General features: G+C 48.2%; 5 protein-coding genes across 5 annotated transcripts; 1 reads left to right on the top strand and 4 right to left on the bottom strand.

Annotated features, from left to right (window-relative positions):
* Positions 1–1,205: 1,205 nt before the first annotated feature.
* N7477_007895 (Rieske [2Fe-2S] domain protein) lies at positions 1,206–2,531 on the top strand (the record flags this gene model as incomplete). The annotated part of the gene is made up of 1 exon (XM_056969558.1): positions 1,206–2,531. The coding sequence occupies one exon, from the start codon at positions 1,206–1,208 to the stop codon at positions 2,529–2,531; it is 1,326 nt and encodes a 441-aa protein (XP_056819590.1).
* A 205-nt stretch (positions 2,532–2,736) lies between these two features.
* Positions 2,737–3,359, bottom strand: N7477_007894 (uncharacterized protein; the record flags this gene model as incomplete). The annotated part of the gene is made up of 3 exons (XM_056969557.1): positions 2,737–2,846; positions 2,910–3,014; positions 3,071–3,359. 3 exons carry the CDS (start codon positions 3,357–3,359, stop codon positions 2,737–2,739), a joined length of 504 nt encoding a protein of 167 aa, XP_056819589.1.
* Positions 3,360–4,801: 1,442 nt separating this feature from the next.
* N7477_007893 (sugar porter family MFS transporter) lies at positions 4,802–6,890 on the bottom strand (the record flags this gene model as incomplete). The annotated part of the gene is made up of 6 exons (XM_056969556.1): positions 4,802–4,992; positions 5,064–5,518; positions 5,574–5,961; positions 6,016–6,423; positions 6,481–6,618; positions 6,830–6,890. The coding sequence occupies 6 exons, from the start codon at positions 6,888–6,890 to the stop codon at positions 4,802–4,804; spliced, it is 1,641 nt and encodes a 546-aa protein (XP_056819588.1).
* Positions 6,891–7,820: 930 nt separating this feature from the next.
* N7477_007892 (uncharacterized protein) lies at positions 7,821–8,985 on the bottom strand (the record flags this gene model as incomplete). Its single annotated transcript, XM_056969555.1, has 5 exons — positions 7,821–7,861; positions 8,228–8,397; positions 8,489–8,638; positions 8,698–8,814; positions 8,876–8,985. 5 exons carry the CDS (start codon positions 8,983–8,985, stop codon positions 7,821–7,823), a joined length of 588 nt encoding a protein of 195 aa, XP_056819587.1.
* A 1,006-nt stretch (positions 8,986–9,991) lies between these two features.
* Positions 9,992–12,415, bottom strand: N7477_007891 (fungal specific transcription factor domain-containing protein; the record flags this gene model as incomplete). The annotated part of the gene is given in 4 exon segments (XM_056969554.1): positions 9,992–11,101; positions 11,170–12,107; positions 12,127–12,226; positions 12,299–12,415. The coding sequence occupies 4 exon segments, from the start codon at positions 12,413–12,415 to the stop codon at positions 9,992–9,994; spliced, it is 2,265 nt and encodes a 754-aa protein (XP_056819586.1).
* Between the last annotated feature and the right edge of the window lie 126 nt (positions 12,416–12,541).

The raw sequence follows: 12,541 nt of genomic DNA, 5'->3' as shown, positions 1-12,541 counted from the left end.
GGAGTGCGAGATGATCATCTGAGCTCCAGCTACGGAATCAGGCCGCAGTCAAAGTGCTAATTCTAGCTGCAGATACGTCGCTGATGTGTCATGATTCTACGGTTACATGTGGTAAGCTTATGTGCTTGGAGGCGCTGTCGTGCGCTCGATTGCAATCGAGGGATCTTGATGTCGCGCTCAGTTCTCCCCCGCAAAGGGATCCGCGCCACCCAAAAAAAGGGGCGGTCACTCGGCTCGTCTTACCAAACAGACTGCTGTCAGACGCTTGGCAATATGGCCTTGACTTAGTGCATTTGCACAAGCGATGCACAGCGTTGAATCCCTCCAACGCCTGGTAAACGATCGATTCCCGTGGCAATCGAGAGATCGTCAACACTAGCACAGTTCGTCCAAGGTTGCGGGTATCACTGGACCCAGGTCCACTCTTTGCGCGGTGGGCCACTTTGGTCAGAACCAAATTGAGATTCATGGCCGTGCTCAGTTATGCTTGCCGCTCAGCAGCCCGCATCATTGCCGACAAGCCCGTTCTGCATCTCGGCCTCAGCGATAAAGGGAACTTTTCAAACCGATCGTGGACTTGTGTCACCCTGTTGTAAATGCGACAAGCACTTTCTTCAAGCCCGTGGAGTCCCCTAGCTTTTGTAATTGGTGGCATCATGCCCCTTATGCATATAAGACGCATTGGAGGGAACAGATTATAGACCGGCTAAAGGATGTAAGGCGTCCAAAAGTCCCGTCTCGTCAAAATGTCGATCAAGATAGCAATTGCTCTTTCCAAATTCGGAATTGCAATTTTTCTCACATGCGCAATTGATTGATTAAGTCTTCTGCCCAATTTCAATACATGCCAACATCAGGTTGAATTAGCTACAACATGTTTTATAAGAACCTCGGGATTTCCGAAACCGCGCTCGTGAGAGGTGATGACAGGAAACACTAGATTTCCTACCTAAGTAAAATATGTGTTCACAGCCAAAGGAAAGACATTCTGTTCTCAAATCTTTCAGCACACACACTTCAAAAATACTATCATTTCTCTCTTCCAATTTACTGTCCAGACTGTACTTTTGGTCCAAAATGGTTTGCCTCTGCGGTAACCCCATCTCCTTATCTCCACGTGACATCAAAAATTGAAGCCAAGCATCAAGCGGCGACCTCGGCAACTGACCGGATACAAAAGCCCCTTCAAACAGTCAGTGATCGAAATGCTGATTAACTGTGGGCCCCTGTCTGAATTCGTTCAGGCGCGGTATGTGATCCATCTCTCGACAGGGAAGCGGCTGGTGCTGTTCCGCCTGCCGTCAATCGACCCGTCTGGCTCAAAACCCAACGAGACAGGGGGATGGTCGTACTACGCGATGGAAGCGGAGTGCCCCCACGCGGGAGGCCCGATGCAAGATTCCCACGTTGATATTGAAGACTCAGCGTACGTCGTGTCTTGTCCGTGGCACGCCTATGATTTCAACGTGGAGACGGGAGAGTCGAGCGTGGGTATCAAAGCGTGCACGTTCCCCGTGAATGTTCGCGATGGATCCGTCACTCTTGATTACCCAGTTGATGATGGAGTCAGTGTCACGCTTGAAAAGATTGAACCTGTCAGCGAAAAAGTCAAATTGAAGCATGCGCGACCATCAGATAAGTCAGCGCCTACTCGGGCGGATCCTGGCATGGCACACTATCTCGATGACCAGGCGACCTTGTGTGATTGGGCTGTTCATATTCTCAACACCGCTAACCCAGAGCACAAGGTCGAGTTGACTACCCACCTATTTTCCATTTTTAGTGAGAGGGAGCGTACCGACTCGCCCATGGAAATTGGAAGGGGTACTATCGCCGCCCCCGATCAACCTCCTCGCGAGAAAATGAAGACTTTGGAGCCTGGAAAGATGCCACGCGCTGGAAATGGAGGAAGCGTCAGAAGTCGGATTGCAATGCTCCACGCCCTGGCGAATATCGAACTCTGGGCTATCGACTTGGCAATCGACATCTGTGTACGATTCTCAACGTTCCACGCTGAGAGAACCTCTCAGGAGCTACCGCGAGCATATTTCCACGACTGGTTGAAAGTCGCCAGTGACGAAGCGAAACATTTTTCCCTGCTACGCACACGAATGGAAGAAATGGGTTCTCATTTCGGTGCCCTACCAGTCCACCATGGTCTCTGGGAATCCGCCATAGAAACCGCACACGACCTTCGCTCCCGAATCAGCATCATCGCTCTGGTCCATGAAGCCCGGGGTCTAGACGTCAACCCAATGACTATCCAGAAGTTCCGCAACGCCGGCGATGCAGAGAGTGTTACTGCCCTCGAGATTATCCATAACGACGAAATCACGCACGTCACCACGGGCCATCGATGGCTCACCTGGATCTGTGATCAAGAAGGCACAGACCCAGTCCAAGTCTTCCGCAACAACGTTTCGAAACACTTCCGAGGCATTCTCCGAGGACCTTTTAACGAGGAAGCCCGCTTGCAAGCTGGCATGGACAAGCGCTACTATGGGACCACGCCGGAAATAGCAGCTGCATAATGATATCCACACATAACGATGTATGACACAAACTCAAAAGCAATAGAATTGAATCTCACAACATTGAAATGACACGAATACTTCATTTATTCATACAAATGAGGCCGTCCCAAATTCATCGGCTCACATTTCATGTCTTGTTGCATGACTCAAAGCTTTTCTACAATCTCTCGAGGCTATCGACCATTCAATCAGGTATCCACATCTACAGGTAGATGGGCTCCAGTTCAACCTCGCTACAGCTGCAAGGTATAGTGGCCGTGTAATACTTGTCCAGCCAGAACAGCTGAGGAGCATTGTGGTACCACTGGCAGACTGTAGAGTGGATCAGTTTAGCCAAGGACTCAGGGGAAATGACGTCAATCGTGTTTTACTTACCGAGCCATCCACCAAATCCTTCGGCTTCAGACCAGACGAACTTATTATCCGTAATGGAGAAGCCATCGGCACCACCGCCGGCATTGATTTCAACAGCCTCCCAGTCTTTTGGGTGTTAGTTGTGATTGTTTCTAAGATTGGGGAGATGGAACAAAGCTTACCGGCATAATTTGTGTCACCGCCAATTTCGAAACCCCAGGGATATGAGGTACCTAGGTCGGCGAGGGCAGTGGTGCCGTTCAAGTAGAAGGCGGTTGCGGCATCAGCCTTGCTCTCGAGGACAGCATCATTCAGACCGGCGCCGGTGTGGTAGGTGGTGAGAAACAGATCATTGTGATCAGCGGTCTTGGAGCCGGTGGTCTTTAGGTGGAATTCCTTGTCGGCTGATCTGGCGACGGGGTTGGCCACGGCCGTAGCAGTCAGCAGAGCGATCGCGGAGATGAATTTCATTGTGATGATTTGTGTTGATATCGAATTCTTAAGCGACTGTGAACTGGAAACAGATGAGAGTTCAAGTAGACGACACGGGAACACCAATTTATATAGTCTTGTCGATCATTTCATCGAGGTTCCATAATTATCCTGATGGTGTGATGGGTGGGAATCGCATGGTCCACACACCTGGGCACCATTGCACGAGCCCTAGAGTTGAGCCCGTAATTCGATAAATCAAGAATAAGGCGACAGCAGATGCGCATTGATCCATATCCTCGAGGCTTTGTCTAAGACATAAGCAACATAAGCAATGAGTATCTCACTCTGGGCAGAATAAGTAAAGAAGTGGGCTCTGTCAGGCCAGTCAGCTTGTGTATTGACGCAGATCCCCCCCGCATTGGGCAGAGTCGGTGCTCGAGCTGTGAAAACCCCGAGGTCTTTGAGGGGGCTGTGAGACAGTTCTACATCGCCACTGTCATCGCCACATCTTACATTCATGATTTCGGAATGACTTCGTTGGTGACTAGATTGGGGAAATGCATTATCGACAGGTCACTTCTGAGACGTAAGATGAAACTAGCGGTGATCTAGGTGCAGTTCAGGCAGAACGCCTGACGCAGCAGATGCACGGAGCCTGAAATCTTCGCGGAGAATTTTAATCAGACTCGTGCGCTCGAGACGCCACTGTTTGATGTGTTCAAAGTTGTAGCTCGAACTTTTCTCCGATCGACCGCGTACGCGACGGCTCAAGTCCTGCATGGCGAGAATACGTTGATATGGTTCGGAAGTTGGCCTATGGTCCAAACTGACGGTGGAAATTAACTGTTTCAGTATATTGCGACACCAGGATCACTCACAAGGTCCAGTGTTCGAATTATCCGCCATGTCTGACCTGCCGATCGCGACCTCCAAGATATGATGACCACAGGACAGATCAGACTCGTACTCATCTAGGCTAAGGTAAAGATGAATAAAGCCCTTGGAGAATTTAAATCGAGGTGCCCAGTCCTTTCAAAAGAAAAGAAAAAAAAATCAGCGATGGACGTTCTGTCTCTCCTCGAGCTTGAATGTTATGGCAGGACGAAGAATGGCAGAGACGAGTACTTAGAGGCGAAATTGCAAGGACAGAAGAGCTGGAGGAAGCCAGAAGCCTCTAAGGGAGTACATTGTGAATGAAATCAATTTTCTGAGCCTGCTACACATTACTGGCTGTTCATTGACAGTCCTTTCCTAGCTGCCCTTGACTTCGTGAGGCAGACACTGTCAATGAATCCCACAACGGAACTAGGCCAATTGACCATGCCCGATCTAGTCCGATAACTGTTGTCCGTGATGTCTCATAGTCAGTCACTCAAGGTCTTCTCAGTGAAGACTTCTTAAGTTTCCCAGCCGAGCTTACTTTATACTTGCAGGGGATAGTATGGTAAGGATTTCATCAGCGAATGATTGGATTTGCCCTAGACATCTCCCGAGACCTCAGAAATACCCTTAACGCCTTCACCTTCATGCACCAATACGGTAGTTCTTCGTAGTGATTCCTTGACTGGATTTCGGCTGTTGAACACATAGTTCAGCTCTTCAATTGACCGACCTTTGGTCTCCGGTAGTGTAAAGAACATCAAAGCGAATTCCAGGAAATGGAACACCACTAGAAACTCATAAATGCTAGAAACTCATAAATGAATGATTCTCGAAATGAACAAAGTGGAGTTCACTTACGGAAAATTGTATACATCCTCCACCCAATATTCTGCAGCGCAGTCGGGGTGGCGTAAAAATTGATGAAGTTAGCAGCCCCGGAGATGACACCCTGGAAAGCCACGCCCTTGGCTCGAATCGTGTTTGGCAAAATCTCTGCCGGATACAAGGCCTGCAAGTTACTCCATGTAAAAGAGAAGAAAATTCCGTAGAGAAAGATACTAGCAATGAAGCCATAACCCATGCTTCGGGTGATCTCGGCAACGGGGTACGATGCCAAAACATTGATAGGAACGTAAATTAGGCCAGTAAGGAATGTTCCCCAGAGGAAAAGAGAGCGACGGCCCCATCTGTCGACAAAAAGACTTCCGACCAGACCACTCACAAAAGAAAAGACCGTGTTAAGGGCATTCATAAGAAGCTGCTGGCTTGAGCTGGTGATGCCCGCATTCTGTAGCATGACGGGCATGAAGTAGCTGGTCATGTTGTTAGTCTGAGATTCAATCATTGGAGATAGACCTAAGGGAATACCTGATGACAGAGCCGCCGATGAATTGAGAGAATACCGAGACCAAGAAGATGAGCCAAAGACGATAGAGGTTTGCCCTGCTACTAAAGAGGACCCTGAAGTCCCACCATTTCCGGCCACCGGTCTCAATTTCAAATTGAAGATGATCTCCAATTTGATTGCACTCCCACCGGACCAACGGGGAGTTATCTTTGCCACTGCCATGGTATTTGATGAGCATCTTCCGAGCCTGCTCCTGTTTGCCTGTCGCCCACAGCCAACGAGGACTCTCGGGTAGAACAAACACAGCGAGCATGACGATCACAGACGATACAGCTTGAATGATTACTGGGGCTCTCCAAGACCAATTTGACGAAAGGAAGCCCGTCCCATATGCGATCCACGTGCATACTTCAGAAGCTGTCAGCCATGGATAATTCCAAGATCGGGGTTATAGTAACGTACAAATGGCCCCCGTGTAATAACCGACAACATTGTAGAGACCACCGAAAAGCCCGCGCCACTGTGGGAAAGCCACCTCCACTAGATATACCGGCGCCGCTGTGTTGCTGATACTCACGCCTAATCCAATTAGGAATCGGCCACCCATGAAAAGTTGCACGTTGCTGGCGACAGCCTCAAGAATGGTACCGATCACGATGAACGCAGACCCGCTAAACATGCCGATCCGTCGTCCGAGTATGTCAGAAATTGGTGATGCAAAAGCCGCACCGACCAAGTTGCCAAAGGAATAGATAGAAAATAGGAGACCCGTCCCACTTCCTTCCATGCTAGTTCCAAAATGCTTGTGAAAGTTGGGCATTGCATTGATACTGCTCATCAGAGTGCCGTCAAAGCCATTCATGCAGCAATCTAGGTAGCATTGGTAAGCTATTCATCGCCTTTCTTGCCACCACGTGGGGATCATACCGAGAGTAGTTACCAGAATTACCCCGTATAGGGTCCACGCTGCCCAGCTCCATGGGTTGAGTTGCTCCTTGGCCAATGCGTCTTGAAAGCTGACAGATGCAACTTGGACTTCATGAACATCCTTTTGTTCCAAGTCTTCTATGTGTCCACTTGTAGCCTGCCTGGGGCTCAGCTGTTGCATAACCTGAGCTGCTTTGCATTTTGTGGCGCGGCCGATCAATGAGAGTATTGAAGGTCGGATCAGTGCAGAAAGATACGGTGATCGCCTGGTCAGCATACCAAGGGGGGTTTTCTTATAGAGATCAATCTGTAAACAATCGAAGTTGAGTTTGTGTCGCGTGATTTGTACCATTCTGGTAACGGCTCTCCTCGATCTTGCTGTCGAAGGGCAGTGTCGGCAAACTAAACATTTTGACAGCGTAATGTTGTGCGTGGTAATAATTTCATCCGTGTCGAAAATGGATATAACCTCGGCAAAGCTGCTCAAATGCCAAAACTACGCGCTCGGGGGGCGACAAGCAGCCGAACCTCCGGGACCAGACAGCCAAAATTTGCGGGGTAAAGTTGTATGCCCGTAGATCAAAGCCAAAATACCCGTGCCATATTTGACTAGCCCAGAGTTTATCTTTGTCAAGCTTTCAAAGAGGTCTGACTGGCTTTTGCGTCTATTCATGAATCTTGTATTGAAATACACACCAAGTTTCTTCGCTACGTTCAAACATCGATCATTTGGTCTGGACTTAGCGGTCTGTGTCTCTCTTCGCGAAAAGAGACAATCAGTACTTCTTGGAAGCTCTTCACAATAAGTAATTTTTGGAAGCTGCGAAGCATGTAGCTTGCGCAGCAAGTACTTCTTCTTTCCTCTTACACTGCACTAGTGGCTTGGAGACGGACCCCGTATCTGTTGAAAAGCCAAAGGCCACGCTAAGATAGGCCTATTAGCCAACGAATGCTGTAAAGAAGGCATAAGGATTTCAAAGATCATGAGATTAATGAGCTAGGCACCCAGTATTCAGACTCTCGAGGAAGTTGGAAAGTATTTCTAGTCTTATCTCCACCTAGGGATCAGGTTGCGATTTCATGACAAAAGAAATCCGCCATTGAAATCTTCAAATTACGATAAACCGGTTATCAATACAATTGAGCACCGTGCGCTGAAATAAAGGGCGAGAAGTAGATAACCCGACGCAAATTGCGGACCGTTACTCCTCCGGATACCATCACCGACCAGAAGTGCTCAATGATAAGAGTGCTATTTTACTGACGCGTATGATAATGTTAGTTTTCTTGATTGCCAGGTTCTTACTCTTCTGTACGCCTTCTGGACCTAGCACATCCGCCTATGGAACGAGGAACCCAAAATCGGAGGTCAGGATCGGGGCTATCGACCAAGTTAGCAGCACACACATCGTCAGAGGTAGGAGTCTTAGCGGGCCAATTAAGAATTCTTGGCTTTCGATCATTCTATCTTCGTTTTACGAATTCAATTTAAGAGTCGGATAGACTGTATCAGGTGCAATGTATGGCAGAAAGCGTTGTTCGCTGCAAATAAAATTTCACGGCAAAATCTGACGGTATCGTGTGTCCCTCACTCGCAGAAACAGAAAGACAAGTTCATGGCGACGAGAATTCTTCAATACAAGGCCTGCAAATAAACGAACCAAATGGAACACTTCTCATCCGGAACATATGATGTCTTCCATACAGGAGTAGCGATGATTCAAAACTCACTTCAATCAGCAGTTACCTGGATTGATGCTGATCAACAAATTTGGGCTGCTGCTAGTCCATTCCGTTCCCGTGAGCGCGCTATAAGCGCTGACATCAATGTCCATAGCATTGCTAGAGCTACTTCCACATCTTTCGTCGGCAGGGACATTGGTCTTGCAATAGTTGAAGGCAGACTCGGACGGGCAACTATTGAAGCATCGAGGCCGACTTAGTAAAGTAACCCACGTACACTACCACCAAAGAAGCTAACAGGAAGGACAGACGGGGTGCGACTTACACATCAATAACGTTGACAGTCACACAATTTCCAACTCCGCCAACCGAGGCACCTCCGTATCCACCAGTATTGCATACCTGGAAGCACTCGCCGCAGGTGGTGGTCGGGCAGGATGGCCCAGAGTATCCACTAACAGGGTTTTGCCCATTACTGTCATGAAATTATCACCCAATTGACCCTCGTAAAGTGGAAGTTAGGCAAGTAGTTACCATTTAGAGTAATCGATTGAACCACTGCATTTGCCACCGCTCCAGATATTCGGCGAGAGGTCACCAATGGCTACACCATAGGTCCCCGAAACACCTTGCTTTGGTCCGCAGACGGTGCTACATTGACATATCAGCACTTGCGAATGGTCAAAAGTGGGAGTGTTTATGGCTGGCATACTTTCCTTGCGCAGCATAGTCATTGAAGGTAGCGACACCACTGTAGGACCGACGCTCCAGCGACATAGCCGAAACAATGACTCCCATTGCAATAACCAGGTAGCTCTGCATCTTGTGTTGATGTTGAAAGATTCTGGTGATATCGTCAGAAGACTTGTTGATGAACTTTGAGCGAGATGAAGGAAAACATCCAGTCTTTATATACTTTTTCACGTCAACAAAGCTATCCCAGGCATCAATGATCCTTGAACTAATCGGGCCTATGTGGATCATTGCTGGTTTGAGTGCGGAGTATTCATCATTGCCGCAGCTCGCCACAGGCGTGAGCTCTGGGATGATTGCCTGAATGGATAAGGACATCTTAGAGACTAGTTGAGATCTACCTTTTGTATTTTAGATGATTGCTTTTCCTAGATTGCCATGCATTTGATTCAATTTTCTCGTCTTGCAGAGAAATACGACTTGTTACCTCTGGTTATAGCTCCCCAGTCAAGCACTGGATTCAGCTACACAAGTTTCCAGCGGAGAGCAAAAGCCAAACAAGAGGGACAACGTCATGTGAATCCGTAACTTGCATTATTTACGGCCCTTGTTGCATACTTCGCCCTTGAAGTCCTTCAACTCATCTTAGTTTCGTATAAATGAGGGGCCAGGACGGTGGAGCATAAGGTTGCTAGTGCCGATGATCGTCCGCCGGCTTCCGAAGTTCGGCAGCACCTGTTGCCCCAGTCGCGTAAAAGGAAGACGATTTCATCCAGATCTCTCCAGGCCGTGACTGTCCGGCACTTACACTCATACTGGGAAACAGCTTGGAAAAGAACGGTTGCAAGTTGGGGCGTTGATACCTTGTGTGTTCAAACAAAAATAAGCTGCTATTTGCATTGCGACACTTGTAAAAATTACATTTTCGCTGAAAAGCATTGTTCGTGAAAATTATTATTACCACAAGTAATGCGAGACATTCATCCGTGGCCCGGTTTCCAATATACAATTGAAATACTTTAATAATTAAATTGCGTTCGTTTAGGACTCAAGTGTGGAGAAATTGTCCCTGTTTGATCCATCCTCTTCATTTTGCCACCTTTGTCACAAGATTATTATTCCAGGCTATTGCCTCCTATGACAATTCGCTCTCATTGCTACCCACAAGACTTTGAAGGAAATTGAGATCTGTGTCATCCCAAACCATTTCTGAATCGTCAAATCTGACCTGATCCCAAAGCGGTTCGAAGTCCATTTCATGTGGCTCAATCCTCCCAGTACCCTGATATTCAGAGAATGGAAGATCTAGCATCATATTATTATCTGCCGCATGAAGGTAGTCCCAAAAGTTCTGGATCATTGGCTCATTCGAATATTCACCGGCTAGTACCTCGGTGAAGGGAACATCGTTCGGGGGTGGAATGTCACTCAAATAGGAAAATCTCATCAGTTGGTGAGGCTGTTGATTATTCTCATTTTGATCCAAAGACAGACTGTTTGCCCTGAGCAAGATATGGTCGTTGCGAGCGGAGACCTGAAGCGATAATGCCGTAGTATTAAGATTGATCTCCGCAGTTTCAGCATCACTTAGCAAAAGTGGAGGGCGAGAACTCAGTCTTGCTCTTGCCTTTTCGCTTGCAGAGAGAATCCGCGAAATGACAAGCAGAGTGCGCGTTGCGGCCGGGCTCCAAGATTTCATGCGCACTAAGTATTCAATGGCCAATTTGATCTGCGAATGACAAGATTCCAGCGAGGCCAGTGGATCATCGGTCGTAGCATCGGCTAGAAAACATCCCAGCAGTGGAACGCACACGGCCTGAAACAGTAGCCATACCCCATTCCAGCCTGTGGACTGGTTGACGAACGGAGTGCTCACGATATCTTCGATGGTTTCTTTTGCATAGCGACGACATTCCTGGATTGAGGAGCGCTCATATTTTGACAAGGCAAAAGAAGGAATGCGGCGGATGGCGTAGTCTAGCAGGCTGGGACGGTGGAGGAGGAGACACTGATTGAAGTACCGCCAGCGCATCACTGTGCGAGTAACACATATTGATTCCGAGCATGGCTGATAGTCTTTCAAAATCGACGGTAGGTTGTCAAACCAGTCTTGAAGCTCTTGGTTCAGTCTCCTGCGCTCGACATGAGAGATAATAGAGGTCGCGGCCACAGCTTCTTGAATTTTTGTGGCAATCTGGCAGAATCGAACATTTTCCAGAAGAGGCAGAACCTCTAGAACATTTCTCTTTAGTCGCGTTAGCTGAGATGTATGGGATTCGCATACAAGATACAAGATAAGTTTGGCAGTGATACCTCTTCTCCTCGTGACAAAAGATCAATGTTAGTATTCGTCGGTCCGCGGCGATCGATACCTGGTCGATCGAGTGGACCGCAAGCCCAAGTGTCCATGCAGAAAAGCGACCACCATACCCGTCTTCTGATTTGCAGGCAATTTTTGAAATCAACCGAATGTTTTCGGGAATCTAGATCTTCGTGAAAGCCATGAGCCAGAGCCATGCGCTGGACGGCACCCATCAGGGAATAAGCAAGGTTTGGCTGGCTGATATAGTGCAGATAAAGACCACTCATAAGACCAAGAGTCTGTATTGTCTCCAAGTGAGGGGAGCCGAGACATTCCAAGCCCAAATACTTCTTGCATCGTGCATAGTAGACACAGTGAGACTTGTCCTGGGTATTTGTGGCCGCGATACTGCCAAGGGCACAGATGATGTTTAGCAAACTAAGCCATTCCCTATCTTTCCGATGGCCTGACGCGTAGGCTGCCCGAAAGCTAGGCTCGTCGACTATTGGAACCAGGAGATGAAAATAGGTGAAATAGGCAGTTATGCAATCACTCTCTGGGGTTAATGCATGACTGCTTCCCGATTTTATGGACGAGGCCCTGAGTTTCGGCTGTAAGGGCTTTGGTGAAACTACCTGTGAGGAGTTACCGGGTCTCTGTGGCGGCAGGGATGTATCCTCGCGGCCAATATCATCATAGGTGGACCCTTCGTGATCGGGGACACTTTGAGGGCTAAGAATAAATATTAACTTGAAGATCGCATGGACTGATGAAATCCCAAGGTATGACCTGGGTTTCCTTGAGTTCAATGAAAGAGAATTGACGTCATCCGAGACTTCAAAATCAATTTCTTCAAGCTCTGTGCTTTCCGGGCTTTCTATAGAGGTAGGTTTGAGTCCGTCAATCACACGTTTAGGATGGATCAAAGCCCGGCCGGAGCTAGGCTTCACTTTCACAAAAAAACTCACGATAAATCTGGTTAAGCAGCTGTTCGCGCGGCATGTGCTTGAGATCTTCCAAATTTGAGTCCGGAAAAAGCCTTTCCAGGGCAGCGCGATACTCGGCCACCTGTGCAGAGAGCCCGTCTACACGCCTAGCCCAAAGTTAGAAAAGTCGATGCAACTAAGTGCAGGGGCTCACCTGCGCAACGACTGCTGGGGCTGAAGACGCCCACGGGGACTTCGCCTCGACTGAACATGGGCTGATTTTTTTTCGCGTCACATTATTCTGGGTTTGGCCAGAGGGCGATTGAGGCATGGTGGCTCGATCCTATGTTCCCTTTTCTCCCACTCTGTTATTCTCCAGGGCTCGGGTTGTGACTCTTCGGCTCTACCTCAAGTGAGGAGGGCTATTCAAGGCTTGCTGTTGGCTAAGACATTATAT

The sequence above is a fragment of the Penicillium maclennaniae genome (assembly GCF_028827695.1).
Source record: "Penicillium maclennaniae strain IBT 15551 chromosome Unknown utg000007l:1.0-4884863.0:1.0-4888362.0, whole genome shotgun sequence".
Taxonomy (NCBI): Eukaryota; Fungi; Ascomycota; class Eurotiomycetes; order Eurotiales; family Aspergillaceae; genus Penicillium; species Penicillium maclennaniae.
Note: the sequence above shows the minus strand (reverse complement) of the source record. Positions and strands in the feature narration are given on the sequence as shown.